The sequence below is a fragment of the Equus quagga genome, chromosome 5, assembly GCF_021613505.1.
Source record: "Equus quagga isolate Etosha38 chromosome 5, UCLA_HA_Equagga_1.0, whole genome shotgun sequence".
NCBI lineage: Eukaryota > Metazoa > Chordata > Mammalia > Perissodactyla > Equidae > Equus > Equus quagga.
Window position 1 is genome coordinate 34,650,102 of NC_060271.1, and position 18,449 is coordinate 34,668,550.

Sequence of the window (18,449 nt, forward strand, 5' to 3'; positions counted from 1 at the left end):
CCAGAGGAAGGACACCCTGTCCTGAATCTGTGAGGCCAAGACCGAGTCTTGTACAGCCCTGTAGGAGCATGGACCAGGGCTCATAGATGGGTGGAGTTGCCTCCACCAAGGAGGCTCTGGGAATGCCTGGAGGAGGTGGACCTCAGGATAACTGGGGGTCATTGGGTGGTGCTGGGAGAAGGACAAACGATTCTGGTGGAGAGGGTGGCTGTGGTGTGGAGAGATTGTCCCAGATGTTGGTTGGGGGGGCAGGGACCAGCGCTCCTGTCAGAGTGGTGAGGCTGCGGTGGGAGGGGCTCAGATGTTGGGTAGGGGGGCAGGGACCAGCGCTTCTGTCAGAGCAGTGAGGCTGTGGTGGGAGGCTTGCACTGAGTCAGCGAGCCTGCCTCCATGCTGCTGTCTAGGCCGAGACATCACCTGCTCTCTGTGGCAGCTTCTAGTACCAGCTTTGGGGGCTACGTGCAGGGCTCAGTATCAAGTCCAGGATAACTTAGATCCAGTGAGTTTCTGCCTCTGGCTTCTTGAAGGTGCTTGTGTATTGTGCTCTATCCCTCAGGGACTAGCCCTTAATTAAGAGAAGCAGGCGGCCTAGAAAGACCCTGATGTCTCTCTGTGCGGATGCTCCTGGCCAGGGAACGGTTAATTTAATTAGGCTCTGAGGGCCTGTTCATCCCCTTCAGGGAAGCGTAAGGTTACATGTGGACAACGGGAGCCTTGTGCCTGTGAGGTTGACTCACATATAGTGATTTTAGTTTCTCCTTTCAATTTGTCTTCTCTTTGTCCTGACCCTTCCTTTAGAAAACCATTCTGGCCTCTTATTCCAGGCCGTGAGCTTCCAGAAGGCAGAGCTTTTGAGTCTTGAGTATGAATGGCTGAAACCCAGCCCAGGAAGTTTGCCTTTATTTTATTATTTATCTCCGGGGTGGTTTGGGGCACCTGCTTAAGAAAAGAAAGGGAGAGGGGGGTTTATTGTTTCTTGAGAAAGCTCTTTGTTGTTAATGGCATGTGAAAAATTCTTAAGTAGAATAAAACATTTGTTGGTCAAGAACAGTTTCCTAATGTTGGCCCTGCTGGCCAGCTTCATCTGTGCTGGACCCGAAGCGACCATAACCCCAGCCAACAGCTGTGTGCCTACTGGGAGCAATACTTAGTCTGCTAGCGGACCCCGTGTACCAGCGCCGCGAATTTAAGGTGCACGGTTCACTCTCATTTCAATGTTTCTCAAATTGAGAAATCGCTTCTTACACTTAACACCTACATTTAGCGATGTTCTCATTAATAGTATGTCTTACATTTTATAGTCTTCAAATGGAGACTGCAGTCTGTGCTTTTAAAGAATATTCTCAGAGTTGAGTGATAGCTCACTTGGGAGAGAGGCTGGATCTGAAGTAGGAGGTGGGCCCACACGCACCCCTTGTGTGAGGTGTTGGGGGTGGAGGGCTGAGAGGCCTTTGGTACAGCAGGTGCCCAGTGCCCGTTTCTCGCCAGGCTCTGTGCAGGGTGGGGAGCGCAGGGTCCCTGCCCACGGTCCAGGAGTGGCTGCAGCGCATGTGGGAGGGTGGTGGGGGGGTGGGGGGGAGGGCAGGCGGAGCAGCAGGGGCCCCTCAGGGCAGTCCCTCTCAGGCACTGGCTCCTGTGTGTGCTCCAGCGCTGCCTGGGAAGGGGGGCTTTGGTCCACACAGACCCATGTTTCTCCCCGATTCGCTTCCCTTGTCACCCCCTTTCCTCTGAGCGCGACTGGAGGGTGGGAGCGCCTCTCCTTGGCCCTGGGGTCCCGTGCTTTGGAAGAGCTGCAGCAGAATTTTGAGTTTAGATTCCCGTTCCGCTGCCCATCCCACTAGCTATGTGAGCGTCATGGGCAGCTTCCTGCACTTGGGTTTCCTCATCCGCACAGTGAGGAGGGCACCGCCAGTCCTGCCTCAGAAGACAGTTGCCCAGCTCATGGGGTCATGCAGGGCACCAGCCTCGCCTCAGAGCAGGTGCTTAATGACATGAGCTCATGTGATTTTTATGCTGTGCTGATGTATTTTGATGCCCCTCAGGGTGAGCAAGGCTCCCTGGAGGTCAGTGGAGGCCCCTGGGTTCCTCTTCTGCTCACTTAGGTCCGCTGGTGCCTGAGTCTCTTGGAACATCGGCTCCTTCCCATCGAAGATAAGCTTAACCGTCTGAGTGTGACTTACAGGACAGGGTGGGGCTGCGGGCTTGAAGGTGCTGTCTCCTTACAGCGGGGCAGCCACACTCAGAAAGGCATTAGATGAAATCGCTTGAAAACTCCTAGATCGGTTCATGTGAAAACTATGCTTCCATGGCCCAAAGTGTTCCTGATGACAAACTAAGGTCCTTGTATCAAAGCTGCTGCCAGGGAACCCGGGGAGGACTTGTGCTTCCTCCGCACTGAGCGGTCGTGAGGGGCGGGGGGCGTCTCTCATCTCCCCTAGGCTGTGGAGGCTGCCCATGCCCACATAGATGGATGGGCTGGTCCTTGAGTGCATCCTCCTTTCCACCTGGGAGCTAGGGACCCTCCAGCCTCCAAGCCCATCACTGCGAGGAGGCAGGGATGGGTGGGAGGGAGGCTATCCCTTGCATGTGCTCTTGTACCTTTTTGAATTTTGACCTGTGTGACTGTTACCTATTATAAATATTTAAAACACACTTAGAGTGGCCCACAGGCACTGCCTCACCTGCCCCAGTCCCATTCCAGCCACACTTATGCCCCTCTCTTCTGTATACTCCCCTTTGGGGCCTTTGTGCCCGCTCTTCCCTCTGCTTCCAGTGCCACTGCTTTTCTTCGTTCTTGTGTCCTCTCTGTGTCACCTCCTAGACCACTGGATCCCCACAGATGTCCTTTCCTGTGCCACCTGTGCCACCTTCTGGACCACTGGATCCCCACAGTCCTCCTTTCCTGTGTCATCTCTCTGTCACCTCCTAGACCACTGGATCCCCACAGTTGTCCTTCCCTGTGCCACCTGTGCCACCTTCTGGACCCCTGGATCCCCACAGTCCTCCTTTCCTGTGTCATCTCTCTGTCACCTCCTAGACCACTGGATCCCCACAGTCCTCCTTTCCTGTGTCATCTCTCTGTCACCTCCTAGACCACTGGATCCCCACAGTCGTCCTTTCCTGTACCATCCTGTGCCACCTTCTGGACCCCTGGATCCCCACAGTCCTAGTCTCCCGTCCCCATCAGGTTTGCTTCACAGCCCTTGCCACTCGAGATGGCTCCTGTGCCTTAACTCTTTCTGGTGGCTGGAGCACGCCTCATGAGAGAGGGCCGCATGTGTCCATCTTCTGCCCCTGAACCCCCTCCTCAGATGGCATGTGCACTCAGCATTTATTGAGTGGAATGAATTCCTCTTTGAGGAGGGTGTTGTAGTTCCCAGTTCTGAGATTCCGGAAGGTTATACTCAGCCAGGGAGTGGCAGAGCAAGGGTTTGAACTCAAGTTTTATTTCCAGGTTGGAGTTTTCCAGAATGCTGCACTGTAGATTATGTTTCTGACACTAGCATGTGTGTCACTAAACACACTCTCTTTATTTTCTTTTTTATGTTTACTAGGGAAAGAAGGGGAAAGTTTGGGGCCTTGGGAAAAATAAAAGGAATAAATTGTAAGCAGAGCCCTCTGCTGGCCACCCGGAGGGACCCAGTGTCCTGAGCTTTTGCCGTCCGCTGGGGAGTGGGCTCCCCTCACTGCGGGGAGTGGGGCCAGCCAGGACTCTGCCGAGCCCTGATTGCACCACCATTACTCATCTGAGTGTGCGACGCGGTGATCAGGGTCTGTTTTCGATTCTTATCTCTCTGGTGGCAGGCTCTCAGCCAGCGGGCAGATCAAAAGATGGAATGTGTTCATTTGGCCATTTTTTAAAAAGCCGAGGTACAAGGGTGCGCTCCTTCAAGACAAAGGCGCCGCGGATTAGATTATCCGTGGAGCTGAGCTGGTCTGGCTTTTGTGCTTTTTTTAAGGGTTCATCTCAAGTTTCTTTTTCTGGTTGAACAATTTTTTTCAACATTAATAACTAATGGAGAAGAGGAAGAGGCAAAGTAGAACCATATGGCGGCACAGACGCAAACCTCACTTGTGGCCGGAAACTTCTGATTTGTATCTCTTTTCATGTGATCAGCTGTTGGGTTAGATAGTAGAAAAGTATTCAGTTTGGGGCAACAGCAAGAGTGGATGTAATTTTTTTTAACGTATCTCCCGTGTCCTTTCTCAGACATTGGCTTGTAGCTCTGTGACTTCGGGTAAGTTATTTCTCTAAGGCCCTGCTTTCCCCTCTTTAAAGTAGGGATGGTAACCGTGTCTACACCCGGGGCTGTTTGGAGGATGAAAGGAGGTGAGCTTCTGTAGTACAGTGCCTGGCACATGCTTCCAGGGCATTCACTATTCCATCCTCCTCCAGATCCTCATTGTTTAAGGCGTCCCCTGAGGCAGTCGCTCACGGCACCCTAGCCTCTCCTCTAGCTTCTGGGATTTCTTCTCTTCCTGCCTGAGTTCGCTTTACAACCCCACCCCCATCTTTCCAGGGGTCCCCAGGCCCTGGTGAGGGGATCGGTCGTGAAGGGCATAGTGGTTCCTCCTTGCTGGGTTGCACCCACTAAGGGGTTTGTGGCAGTGGAGAAATTGGTGGAGCCCTGAACCTCACCACCAGAACGACGGAAGCGCTGTCCTGGCCAGTGCGGCGTTGTTCGTTATTCCGAGTCACTAGGAATTAAGTTTAAATCCCCCTCCAGCCTGGACGGATCCGACACCTTTGGTGTTATCTGCGAATTCCTTACAAAGGCTGTTAAGCAGCTGAGATGGGCATTTTGGACAGAAACCATCCAGCCCTCGGGTGTCGGCACCAACACGTGTTCTCACCAGAGGCCCTCCTTGGCTTTGGAGGCAGCAGAGCAGATGACACAGGCACCCCAAAGTGAACTCTTGGCTTTATTTGGACCTGTCCTTTCATTTAAATTGCTGTGCAAACTCATGATCCATGAGACTTAATGTGATTTCTTCCACTGTCCAAGCATCTGACGTGACTAAGAGATGGGAGTGGGGGTGCGGCTGAGTGTAGGGAGCAAGTCCTAAACTAATTGACTAGATTACCAAGATGAACTGCCCTTATTCTGGGTCTATAACGTGACCTCAGATCCCAGGATTAATACCCACTTCCACGGAAGTCAGCAATCGTTCGGGAGCACCCGCCGCAGTGTGCCTGTCGCTGGACTGGGCCTGGGGCCTGGGCTCTGCCTCTGCGGGCACAGAGTCAGCACTTGGGGAAGAGTGTTAAGTATCGAGGAAGGAGTAGAATGGTAGCTGATGGCAGTATTAGAACAGCTGTTCCCGAAGCATTTGGGATTCAGTTGACGTCAGTGTTACTGCAGGAATTCTGAAGAATTTGGCATCTTGATAAAGAAGTCGGAATTTGGGCTGGGCCCTGAAGGATCGTAGGATTTAAGAGAGGAATGGGGATAGGTTGCTAGGTTAGCAAATAAAAATATATGTCCCGTGTATTTGAGGTTCATTGTATATCTGAAATTAAAACTTAACTGGCTCATCCCGTATTTTATCCAGCAACCCTAAATGGGGAAGGTTTTTAAGTGAAAGAACGCGTGTGCAAACTTGTATGTTCAGAGAGCAGTGAATAGGATGGTGGTTGTTTGAGAGGGTTCAGGCAGAAGTGGAGAGGTGGGATGGGAGGGAGTCAGACGGATTGGTAGGTGGTGCCAGAGTATGACTAATGCTCCCTTGGGCAGCTGCTCTGGTACAGATCCTGTGGGCACACCATGTAGTCCACACTTCTCAATCCCCATGACAATAAGAAGATATTCTTCCAGAGCATTTTATCTTTGATTGAAGAAACAGGATGATAGAAGGAAATAGAATACAAAAATATGGCTCAACTTGAGGGTTTATCCAAAAGGCAAAAATTGTGCCTGCTAGGGTGAAGTTGGCCATATCACTTCCCCAGTGGTTTTCATGGTGGGGCAAACGGTATGCCATCTGCGAGTTTTCTCTGTTTTCTGTGCACTGCCATAATTGTTTAAGTGACAGTTTAGATGTATATTCTTCTGAAGTTGGTCAGCACCTGACCATAGACTTTGAAAAGCCCAGGCGCGGATCTTCAAGGGTGACTGGATCCAGGAGCTCAGAGAACATCACTGTGGCTCTGCATTGCCTAGAAGCCCAGGCAGGTGCTCTCCTGATGCCTGCTGCAGCCCGAGGCCCTCCCCTGCATCCCAGCTTCCCTGGTGGAGAGAAGGTGAGCCACACCTCTCTCCATAGCCCCTAGAGGAAACTCATAAGACGTCTCCATCCCTGAATAGGCCAGGGACTGAGGCCCTCCGATTGCCCATGGACAGTGGTGGAGTGGAGATCGGCCTTGCCTAATGCGTGGAATGAAGAGCTTTGTGCCCAAAAATGGGGAAAGTAGGCTGGGCAGGCAACAAGAGTGGCTGTTGATGACATCTGGTACCACAGGTCAACCCCTTGCACTGTTGCCTTACTCAGCTCTGTGCTTTGAAGGACGTGAGTTACAAAAGGGGAGGAATGGCGGCCCTTCCAGTCCTTTACTTTGAAAGGACCTTGATCTACTTCAGCAGGCGAGGAGGGCTGGATCCCATTTTCTAGACCAGTGGCTGCCACATTTTTTGACTTCACAGGCCAGAAACATTTTAAAAAAAAAAAAAAAAAGAGGAGGAGTAGGTCATTGGGTTGCCAACCTTTGAAACGAAAACAAAATAAACCTGTCATTTTATAAAATTAAGGACGTTTTAACATGCCCCCCCCCCCCAAAGGGACATTTTCCAAATAAAGGATGAATACATCGAACCATATGAGGGACTCGATGTCCCTTTGCTTGTAGTCTTTCTTTACCTGAATCGTTTTCACTGGAGTGGGGAGACTCCTGTCACAGACCAGTCCGTCTCTGATGCTGCTCACCTCCCGCGCCTGACAGATGACCAGCCTTGGGCGGAGCCCGGCTGCGTGGCCAGTTGATAGCAGAGCAGCGGCTGGAACTCAGGTCTCTGAAGTCTTAGTCTTGTCATCGTTGCCACGCTCCTCAGGGTCATAGACTAATAAAAATGCCAGGATTTTAATTAAAACTCCCGTTCTCTTTGTCTAATGCTTTTCCACTACATCATGTTTGTTCATATTGGAGAATGCCTGGTTGGAACCATAAGTGAAATTGGTCATTGGTGTCCATCAAGATTTAGTTCTCGACAACAAACTCTTGGTAAAGATTCTTGCTGCACACCAATTTATTTAAAAATAAAGTTAATGGGTGTTTGGGGGGTTCCATGTTGTAGAACTCCTCCCTCCCTCCCAGATGTCTCGAGCACTTGCTGTGTGTTAGGCGCTGCCGCAGGCACGGGATGCAACCGGGAACAAGGCTGAAGTCCCTGCCCTGAGAAAATCCATATGCCCTGAGAAAATCCATATCCTCTGAGTGAGACAGACAACAAATAAATTAAACAATCACTTCAGGTGGTTGAAGTGCGGGGAAGAAATTATTGAAATACCTTTGATCTGTGGATTAACCTCTTAGATGGGTGTGAAGTCAAGCCTGTTTTATACCAAATCCCATTATTTTGTAAGCTTCCCTGTGTTGGAGGACTCAGCTACGGGCAGCATGACTGGTGGGAGTGGGGAGTCCAGGCAGAACTGGGGTTAAGAAGGACTGGGTTCTTGAGGGCCCTGGAGCAGTAGAGGGACTTCAGCTGGGGCCTAGGCTGGTGTTGCCATCCAAGAATGACAGACAGCAGATGATAGCGCAGGGCAGGAAAGTGGGAGTGGCGACACGTCGTTACTGATGTGCATGTGTTCCCCGGTGCTGGGTGCTGGACTGAACACTGCGTTATCGCGTGTGATCCCCAAAACCACCATGAGTTCGTGTTAATACCGCAATTTACAGGTGAGGAAATCCAGTCTTAGTAGAGAAGTAGAATGAATGACCTGCCCAGGGCCGTGAGGACAGTAAGTAGTAGAGTCAGGAAGTCTTATTTGAGACCCTGTTTGCTTACTACCATAATCCAAGATAAATTGGGAAAATACTGTCAGGGCCCCAACCCAGTTAGGATGAGGTTCTAGGCAGAAGTCAAGGCCCAACAGGTAAGCCAAGGCAGCAGCCCGTCAGAATATATAATGACTCTCAGGGAAAGCGGGAACAGGATGGGCAGGCATGGAAGTGCTCAGGGCCATCTCACTGGGCTGGCGACAGGAAAGCAAGGCCACTTCCACATCCCAGCTGCCTGGGTGGAAGCTGTTAAACTCTTCCTTGCCTCGGCCAGGACATTCTTCCAGGCTCTCTGGCCATCTATAGCTGAGCAGGGGTGGGGATGGGGCGTGTTATTTGCCACCAGTGTGCTTTTGGCTTGCACTGTCTTCCTTCTTAGCTGTCTGTTAAACCAGAATCATCTCAGAGGAGGAGGTTCCTGTCTCTTCTGCTTACTTCTTGTGTGGACCTTGGGCACCTGACTGACTCTGGGCCTCAGTTGTCTAATCGTAAAATCGAGCTAATACATCCCTACTTCACGAGATGAGTGTGAGCTTTCAAGCAGACAATATGCCGGGCATGAGGGGCCCAGCCGGGTGCGCGATATGTGGCAGACACTTGGCACTACTATAGGGGGTTTGATATTATCATCACCAAGACTAACTTTGTATGTTTGCGGGAGGGAGGTACCCAAGCAGGTGTTGCATGGAGAAGAACTTCTGGAAATAAGCGGGTTGTCTATAGGGGTGAGTGATGCTGTATCTTCTGGGGGGGCCGATGACTGATGCTGCTCCGTGGATGAGAAACAGTCACTTCACTGAGCCCAGAACTTCTGTGAGCTGCCAGGCAGGGCCACATCGGTACGGTTGTGCCAGACAGTGCCTTACAGGCTGAGTTCTGCAGCACACTGAGAGTCAGCAGAGGGGCCTTTGAGAAGTCCACGGAGGCTGGGTGGTCTCTGAGGTGGCCGTGTTCCCTGTCCCTGTCTTCCTGATGGTGGGGGGCTTCTGGAACCACTGCAGCTGTCAGCCCCTCTGCTGAGCCACTCTTCCGGGTGTCTTTGCCACATGATTTAACTTTTCCATTTGGAAAGGCTGTTGGTGCAATTGGCAGCCACTTGCCTGGTAAACGATATGGTGGGGCCTCCATAAACCCAGGCCCATGAAACGAGTAAGTCAGCACATTGAAAATATAGCATGGAAGTGACTCACGCCTGAGGGAATCCATTTCTGAAAGCGCTGCCGTCCCTTCCTGGAATATTTTGGTGGAAATTGATGTTTGAGTTGGGAGGAGGCGGCCAGCAGCCTGGGTCCTCGCAGGCCCGTGTGTCAACTTCAGCAGCATTCAGCCCTGCCCACCCAGACCCTGGGCCCTCCTCCTCCGTGAGGTGGCTCCAGGCTGGTCACCCTGAGATAAGCCACCTGGAGCGCGGCGGGCTGGGACCTGGTGGGAGGCTACCTCTGCAGCAGGTACGGCTGACTCTACGAGCCAACCTGGTAATGCTTGGCCGGGGGCCTGGAAAGTACTGGAAGCTCCACCCAGCATGGGAGCCTGTGGGAGTTCTCTGGCACGGACGGGTTATTCTTCTCAGAGTTCTTTGGATTCCTGTGTATTTAAGATGTTTACCTTCTTCTCAGGACTTCAGCTTGTGCTCTGCCCACCAGAGACCAATACCAAGCCTAGACGTACTTACATGTCCTAGACCACCCTGGCGAGCGGGTCATTAAAGCTGCACGCAGATTTGGAAGGAAGGCTGTGTTGGAAATCACGCGCCACTGTAATTCAAGAACAGGTTTCTTTATAGAGGGACACAGTTGGTGTCAGACACATGTGGGAAAGAAAAGAACAGGCACACAATTCTGGCAGGGTACCAAGGGCCAGGTGTTAAATGTGCTGATCAGGATATGGCTATAGTCACGTTAGCCAGCCTGGATTTGATGTACTGTTTTAACCCGTTTCTGCCTTTTCTTTTCTTTCTGCCAGGTCCCCAGTCTATGTGAAGATCTCCTGTCTTCTGTTGACCAGCCACTGAAAATTGCCAGAGACAAGGTGGTGGGAAAGGATTACCTTTTGTGCGACTACAACAGAGATGGGGACTCCTATAGGTGAGCTCCTGCCCCAAGAATGCAGCAGGCCTGCCACACTACACCCTGGGGCAGTCATTACCGCCTGCCAGCGGCACAGGGACCGCTGGACTTTGACAGTCAGCGGCCCATCAGCCTTCTTTCCATTTGTCCTTTGGCTAGTCCTTCCTCCCTCTCTCCCTTCTTCCCTTGCTTCCATCCAGTCAAGCAGTAGATGTTTGTGGAGTGCCTCTAGTAAGCTTTGGAGATTCAGCAGTGAACAGGAGGCCCCTGCCCTGGGGGAGCTTACAGTCTAATGGGAGACGGGTGTTATTACAAAACAATGAGCATTTCAGTATAATTGCAGTAAGTCCTGCCAAGGGCACAGTACAGGGTGTGTACGTGATGGGGAATCCTGAGCACGAGGAGGGCCTGTGTGGTTAAGGGACATTTATATAAAGCTCTGTCATGCAAATATGCAACTCTCCTTTCTCTTCCCATGATCGTGCTGAGGGCTATAAGTAACTCGGTTGATGTTAATCTCTACCCTGGATGATCACTGGTCTAGAGCAGGAGACGCACCCGGCAACTGATTACTGTGTGATGTGATTCGGGCAGCCAGTGCCAAGCTGATGCAGGATCTGAAGGGAGCATAGAAGAGGCTGGTTGACTCCAGGAGGACTTCCTGAAGGAGATGGTGTCTGAGCTAAGTTTTTAAGGGTGTCTAGGGAGTTCTTCTTACTAAAAACAATGGGAATTCCTAAACCAGCCTAGTCTTTCTGTGATGGATTGCCATAGTCAGTGCCTTGGAGAATGGTGGAGGGAGAAGTGCCAGTCTGCTTGAGAAGCCACAGAAGCTGGGCTGAGTCTTAAAGCTTCAGGCTCATGCTCTTCTAGGGGATGGGATGGGGTCTGGAAAATGGAAGCAGGAAAAAGTATCTGGAGTCAGCCAGCGTTGGCTCCAAACCAGCACTGCCCCCTCTAGCAACAAGGACGTTGACAAATTATTCTCTCTGGTCTTTAATTTTCCCATCTGTGAAGTGGAAGTAATAGTATCCATTCTTTCAACAGAATGCTCAGTAGCATCTCTGTAGAAGCATGTACAGTATATGCCAGGCACTATTCTCAGTCCCTCTTCTGTAGAGCTTATCTCCTATTGAGGAGGCCAGATGGTAAGTAAATGCATAAATAATATCGATTGTGAAGAGTGAATAAAGTAAGTTAAAAAGGACGGGGGGGGCGGGGGGCTCTTCCTTAGTGGTAGTGTCTGAAATGAGACTCAAGGATGAAAAAGTGTGATCAGGCACAGGTCTGCGAGAAGAGCTTTCGGGGGTAAAGGCCCCAGGTGGAGATGAGCTGGTCAGGATCAAACCCGGCAGGGAGGCCAGAGTGGGAGAAGTCAGGGAGGGGGCTGAGAGTGGGGCTTGAGGTCAGAGGTGTGGCAAGGGCAGATGGCACAGGGCCCTGAAGGCCAGAGTGAGGGTCATAGGACATAGCATGGGGTTATTAGGGGCTAAGAGAAATAACACAGGCGAAGTACTGAATAGCACAGAATTTGGTGTAAATTGCAAAGATTTAATTAATACTCACTATTTAAAGAGACTAGACAACTGCTTTATAATCCTGTCCCTTTGCTAGCTTCAAATGGAAGTTAGGTAAAGAATATATTGTGGCCTAATCCAGGCCAGAGACTCAAGTGGAGATGTGAGGTTTGGTGAGAGTTGGATTTGAGTAAGTTTTAAAAGTAGAGGCAGCAGCATTTGCGGGTGGATGGGACGTGGAAGAATGAGTGGGGTGAGGGGGGATCACAAGGCTGGGGGACTGAGCAGCTGGAAGGTGGGGTCGCTGTTTGCTGAGGTGAGGAAGACTCTGGGAGGAGCTGGTTTGGGGGCATTTTAAGCTTGAGATGCCCGTCAGATGGAAGTGGAGCTGTCAAGTAGGCTGTGGATAGTCTGGCGTTCCAGGAGCGAGGTCTGGGTGGAGATGGAGGTGCAGACGTGGGAGTCTCCATCAGCAGGTGGTGAGACAGCCCTGAGGTCGATCAAGTTCAGCCTTGAAGGCCTAGTCACTGTTGCGGTTGTGGGCACAGATCCAGGTCTGGTCCTCACTGGGAGAGAGGTCCGTGAGGGTGCTGAGTGGTCTGACAGACCAAAGGACAGGCAGACTTACCAGGCCCGGGGTTCAGAGGAGGCTTCCTGGAAGAAGTAATCCATGGACTGAGTCTTGCTCACTCAGTATTGTCATTCCACCTGAAACCTCCAGCTTGCTGTGTGAGGCAGCCATTCCCCAGCAGCCTGTGGAAGGCTGGGATTATTTCCACAGCCATGCCAAGGCCGGGCTTCCCGGGGACTGGGTACCTGCAGCCCCTCCAGGTCCCTGTTCCCCGGGGACCTTGGCCAAAGAGGGGCCCAGGGTGTCTAGGCTCAGGATTTTCTTTCCTTTCCCTCCTTGACTTAAAACTTCAAGGCCTTCTGATTTTCTCCACACATTTTCATCCTAACTGTGTTTGATCGTTTGCTTAAATAAGATCCTTATGGTGTGGCCGTTGCCAGCAGCACTGTTTGAAACCTGTTAGCTGAAACAAAAAGCATTCTCTGAGGGAAATGAAAGGCCTGACTTTTGAAATCTAAGCGTTCCTGTCCATCTGTCTTTTTTCAAATGGCTTCCATTTAAGCTCTTAAATGTGTTCTGAGTGCCCCTTCCACTAAGAATATTCTGGGTAATGTTATGATTTTTCCCCCAGCTACAATTACCCCGGCTCCAGGACTAACGGCTTGAAATGCTGTCGTCTGTGAGCCAGGAGAAATGTGAGTTACAGGCTTCTTGAAAATTCCAGGCCCCTTCTCTGCAAGAGAGATGGGCTCTTATGTCTAATCAGGTCGCCTTTAAATGAAAGCCAGTTGGCGGGTCTTCTAGGCCCAGAGGAAGGCGATGGCCGCTTGACTGGGAAACAAAGGCCAGAGCTCTGGCTGTGCTGAGCAGAGTCTCAAAGGGGCACGTCGACGGGAAGTTCATCTTCTCACGCTCAGATTCTTTCCCACTCCCCCTGGCGAGTGGGGGAACCAGGCCTAGTTTACAAGTAAGTAGTGGTGGTGACAGCACTCCTCCTCAACTGCATCCTTGTCTCTGGATCCAGTAAGAGGCCTTTGTTGATTTTTTTTTAATGCTTTGCTGTCCCTCAGCAGAAAGAGCAGAAAGTCGCTGCCTCTCTGTCAGTTTGGAGGACCACCAGCAGAATTCCTATGGGTGCTTTCTCCCCCCGCCCCATGCGTGCACTGGCACCCGCACACGAACTCTGCTGGGTCCTGGGGCAGGAGGGTGAGCAGCGCAGGCTCCCTTCTCAAAGTTCTGCTGCAGTCTGGGGCAAGGGCGAGGCAGGAACGTGACCGCTGTAAGAATCGATGTCTCTGTGGCAGAGAGGGGCCAGGGAGGCCGGAATGATTACTTCTGCTTTGGGGGGGTGGGTGCAAGAATTTCTTCATTCTTCTAACACCCATTTTTTTAAGTGACCATGTGGTTGAGTGCCAGGCACTGTTCTAGGTGCTGAGCAGATGGTGGAGAACAAGACAGAAAAGACTCTTGCCTTCTTGGAGTTCTGGAGTTGGGTATCTAAATTTAAATTAATTCAAATTAAGTTTACAATTCAGTCTGTCAGTTGCACTAGCCACAAGTACCCAGTAGCCACATGAAGCTAGTGGCTGCCATTTTGGACAACGCAGATACAGAACATTTCCATCATTGTGGAAAGTTCTGTCAGGCAGCACTGTTTTGACGGATAAACAAGACACATTACAGAAACGAGAACGGACGCGTCAGCCCGTGCTTGGGAAGGGAGAGGCCTCTCGGGGAGGGTGGGAGGGTGCCCAGTGTCAGTTTCACACCTGCCCTCCAAGCCAGATGGGGTCCTGGCTTGTTGAACGACTCTTTCCTATGGTGTGTGCATAGTCCAGTGTGACCGCAACAGCCAGCTGTTGGTCACGTGGCAGAAGAGAGCGTTTCACCCCGTTCTTGCAAAGTCTCTACCTCCATTGTGGTGAGTGGGGACAGTCAGCTTGGAAAGGAGGGCTCCCAAAGGCTCCTTCTGCTTCGAGGTGGTCAGGGCACCTGCTGTCTGGAGACCCTCATGAGACACCCAGCATGGCCACTCCCCCTGCTCCCCCTGGGCCGGCAGTCGAGAAGCTAGGACCGCTGTCTGCAGGTGGCTCGGAGAAGAGGTCACCCAGCTTTCTCTGGCTCCATGCTTGTGATTTGCTATGTAGGTGCCTAGGGGGGCACCAGTTACCAAGAGGAAAGATGTTTCTGCGCAGACTTTGTTAAAACTGGGCTTCAGAAGAGAGTGATACTTTTTTCCCTTAAAATCAACCCCAAATCAAAAGGTTCTTTGGAGTCCTAAGTGATGTGAACCTCTGGTGTCAGCAGGGAAAGTGGGGAAGGCAGTGTGGGTTCCTTACAGTGAGCACATTGAGGTGTTTATGCCTGAACGCGTGAAGGACTTTGTCCAAATTCCACATTTTCTTCTCCTCCTGCTCATTCCTCTCTCACCTTTTTCATTCTCTGTCTTTCTCTGAACCCCCAACTCTGAACTCCACCTGCAGGAATTAATGAGTAGGTATTTTCCTTATAACTTCCTTTCCACTACTCAGTGATTAAATGCTTTTCTGATGTGGCAAAATATGTTTTAAAAAATGCAGCAAGTCTTCGGACTGGAAAAAGAGGCTCGTTCTCATTACTTCGCAGTCTTTATAGGTGTGCCGGGCCCTGGGATGTTAGGACAGCTGTCCTCTGTTCGTGGAGGACTCACTCACTCAGGTCTTCTTGTGCGCAGTCAGCATGTCCCTGTGGGGCTCAAGCTCTTGCTTGCTTCCATAACAGACAGCTCTCTTCTTCATCCTTAACTGAGTAAGAAGGTCTGTGGAGTAAATGTTTATCCGTCTCTGCCAGCAGGTCAGGGGGAGAGAGGGACATCTGTTGATCAATACAATGGTGAAAGCAAAGGAAAATTAGAAAAGTTAGAAAAAAGGTAAGAAAGAAATTACATTTGTTGAACACTTGCTCCATGCCAGGCTCTCGTCTCGCACTTGGTGTGTCTTTCTCCTTTGCTTCTCACCACAGCCCTCTGGGTAACAGATAGTGGCCTCATTGTACACAAGGAAAGTGAGGCTCAGAGAAGTCAGGACACCTGCTGGGAGTGCACGGCTGGTGAGTGGTGGAGCACAGGGGTCATACCAAGCTGCCTGTTACTGACCCTGCTCTGCAAACTCGAGAAAGCCGTGTTTGTTGCTAGGACCTGGAAAAACCTTCACTGTGGGTGGTGGCTTTTTCTCTGAAATTTCAGAGAGCTGGGCTTGGGCTGAAGGCTCATAGGCCGTGTGTTCCCGTGACAGTTCATGAGCTCTCCTCCTCTGTCCTCCCCTCCAGGTCACCATGGAGTAACAAGTATGACCCTCCTTTGGAAGATGGGGCCATGCCTTCTGCTCGGCTGAGGAAGCTGGAGGTGGAAGCCAACAACGCCTTTGACCAGTATCGAGACCTGTGAGTGCCTTGCTCCCTGTGCGCCTTAACACCTGTGGTTTTGATAAGTAAATCATAAATGAGAGCATGACCAGGCCAGGCGGTCTCCTTGAACCTGTCACCTATCTCGCCTAAATGATGAGAATTCTCAGCACCCAGAGCAGGACGCCGGGTGCTGCGCTGGTAACGGGGTCGGTTATGAGACGACTCGGTGATAGAACGTGACCGTACACAGACTCGCCTGTGCCTTGGTCATGACTCATGGTAACGGCAGGTTAGTGCCAGGTGTTTTCTCCACAGCATCGCCAGCACTCACAAACGTGGTAGCTGTTTTACTCCCCGTTTTTCAAATGAAGAAATTAAGACTCAGGCAGATTAAGGTGTTTGGTCAAGGCAAGAGGCTGAGCGGGGAGTCAGACTCAGCTGCCTGTGTCCCCGGAGGCCCCTCTTTCTTCACTGTCCTGCATGCGCCAACCCACTTCTTAACCTGGAGCTCGGGGTACCCGCTTCCAGACCACTTGCCAGGGCAGGACGAGTGGAGCCCCTGCCTCGGGAAGTTGTTTTGCCTGGTCTGCTTAGATTCCCACCTCTCCTTTCTGCTTCCATCCAGTCCTGCCTCCCGCCACACCACACCTAATTGACCAGCCTTGCACGGAAAGGCTCCAGGAAGGTTGTCCTCTGAGGTGTTGGTTTTAATCGACAGAATCCCATTTTAAATGAAGTTCTCTAGTGAAAATATGGTACAGCTGTAAACATACGATACTGTCTCAGCACACGCTAAGTCGTCTAGGAGAGGGGTCGGCAGACTTTCTCTGTAGAGGGCCAGACAGTAAACATTCTAGGTTTTGTGGGCCACATATCTCTGTCGCTTACTCTTTGCGTGGTTTTTTTGGTTGTTGTTTTACTTTTGACAATGTAAAAACCACCTCTTGAGCCTTGAGGTGGGTGGGATTGGCCCTCAGTCTGTAGTTTGCCCATCCTGATCTAGGATATCGGCACGAAGATGGAAATGAGAGAAACAAAGCATCTGAAGTGCTGAGATGCTGTGATGCTGCAGAAAGCAGGTGGCGGCACAGATGGTTGGTGGCGCTTGGTGGGAATTTCAGGTCTCCGCTCTGCAGACAGCCACCGTGCTCTTCCCATTCATAGCAGATTTGATACAACTCGTTCTAGAAAGAGTTTCCTTTAGAAGCTGGTTCGGGAGGAAAAGTGCCTTCTGAGTCTGACACAAAGACATGCGCCAACCCCGCCACCGTCGAGCAGATGAGTGAAACACACGAGCAGCTCTGAGGAAGCTGGGAACAGGTGGCCCGCAGCGTTTGCTTGCCCTGAACTTGTCGCCCTGTGACTCAGCTGTATCTTCAGTGTCTGTCCCATGCCAGTGTTTTATCTGTCTTATCTTTAATCCTCACAAGAACCTCTAGGGAAGAGAGTTTTGTCCCTTTTATACAGATGAGGAGACTGAGGCTCCAAGAGGCTAACTAACTCGCAGTAGGCCACAGGACAGAGGCAGAGAGCTTGGATTTGAGTCCTTATTTGCCTGAGGTTTCCACAAAATATTGATTCTCATAGTTAAAACAAATTCCAGTGTTTAAAGAGCTCTTCCATGTAGAATTTTGCCCCATTGTAGGAAGTGATGCTGAGAAGTTGACTCCTTGCTCTCTCGTAGTTTATTTGTGGTTGTTTTTACTATCTTCTTTTATGGAGCCATTGGGAAGAAGCCAAAGCCGGCTGTTAAACTACAATTCCCAAGTGGGATCAATTTCATGCTGTACTGACAATGCTGGTAATAAATGGCAGCGATGGTAACCGCGGTTACCAGCCAGTGACTGGGCACGCACCGTGTTAACTGCCTCACGGTTGTCTTCATTTCGTTCAGTCCTCACAACAGCCTTTGTGAGAGGATTTTCCCCTCCGTGTTTTACAAATGAGTTGAAAAATTGAGAGAGGTGAGGTGCCGTGCCCAAGTTCGTGCCGCCAGGAAGCGATGGAATGGTGTGTAGAGCCATCCTCACCCAGCTCCAGCGTCCAGAATTTGCTCACATGCTCTGCCGACGTGAAGAGACCTTGCCGCGAGCACCTGGCCCACTAAATCCTGGGGGGCATGGGTGCGGCCTGAGCACCGCAGCCCAAGCCCCCGCCCCTGTGGCGTCCAGTGGAGAGAGACGCACAGTAGCATGTGAACAAGTGCCCTGATGGGTGACGGGGCCAGGAGTGACGGGTGGGAAGGTCTCTCCAGGAGGTGATGTTGGAGCTGAGGTCTGATGCCAGAAGGGGCCAGCCCTGCTGGGGCTGAGAAAGAGCGCTCCAGGCAGAGGGGCTGCTTGTGCCCAGGAGGGTAGGGTGAGTGAGGCTGCCATTTCCTGGGCACCCCACTCCCAAATGGAGCGTTGGCCTCTGCGCCGTAGGGTGGGGAACGTGAAGAGCAGCCCTGTCCCCTGCATGAACCCGCTCTAATCCCTCACCACCCCAGATGCCACTGAGTTCCAAATTCTTGGATCCTGATGGATCGCAGAGTTAGGACTGACTTTGGCTTGTGCTCTGGCCCCTTGCCCCCCCCCCCCCCCCCCCCCCCCCCCAAATAACTGAAAGCTGCCAAACCCCGGCCACTCGGAGTCCTCGGAATCCTCTTGTGGTGGGCGCTTTGCTGCAGGAGCCATCAGGGGGCTGCTTGTTCTGTGGACCACTAGGGGGAAGGGCCCTCGCTCTCTACTGGGAAGGCCGCACTGAACTCAGTTCACACAGAGATTTATCCTCTTCGTCATCTCAAGTGCTGGAGATTTGACCGAGAAACAGAATAAAGAAGGCCTAAAGTGCTCTTCCTGCCACTCCGCCCACCGCTGCGTCCCGTCGGCTTATGCTTCACGAGGGGACTTGTGGAAGTGTTTTGTTGTCATCCA

At 51.5% G+C, this 18,449-nt stretch overlaps 1 protein-coding gene across 3 annotated transcripts in view; it reads left to right on the plus strand.

The window, feature by feature from the left end:
* Nucleotides 1-18,449, plus strand: part of CAPZB (capping actin protein of muscle Z-line subunit beta) — a 131,614-nt gene that overhangs the window by 80,755 nt on the left and 32,410 nt on the right. For all 3 annotated transcript variants that reach the window (XM_046661177.1, XM_046661175.1, XM_046661176.1), the window contains exons 3-4: nt 9,959-10,080; nt 15,457-15,570. In XM_046661177.1, coding sequence (XP_046517133.1) covers nt 9,959-10,080; nt 15,457-15,570 — 236 coding nt within the window. The remainder of the gene's footprint in view (nt 1-9,958; nt 10,081-15,456; nt 15,571-18,449) is intronic.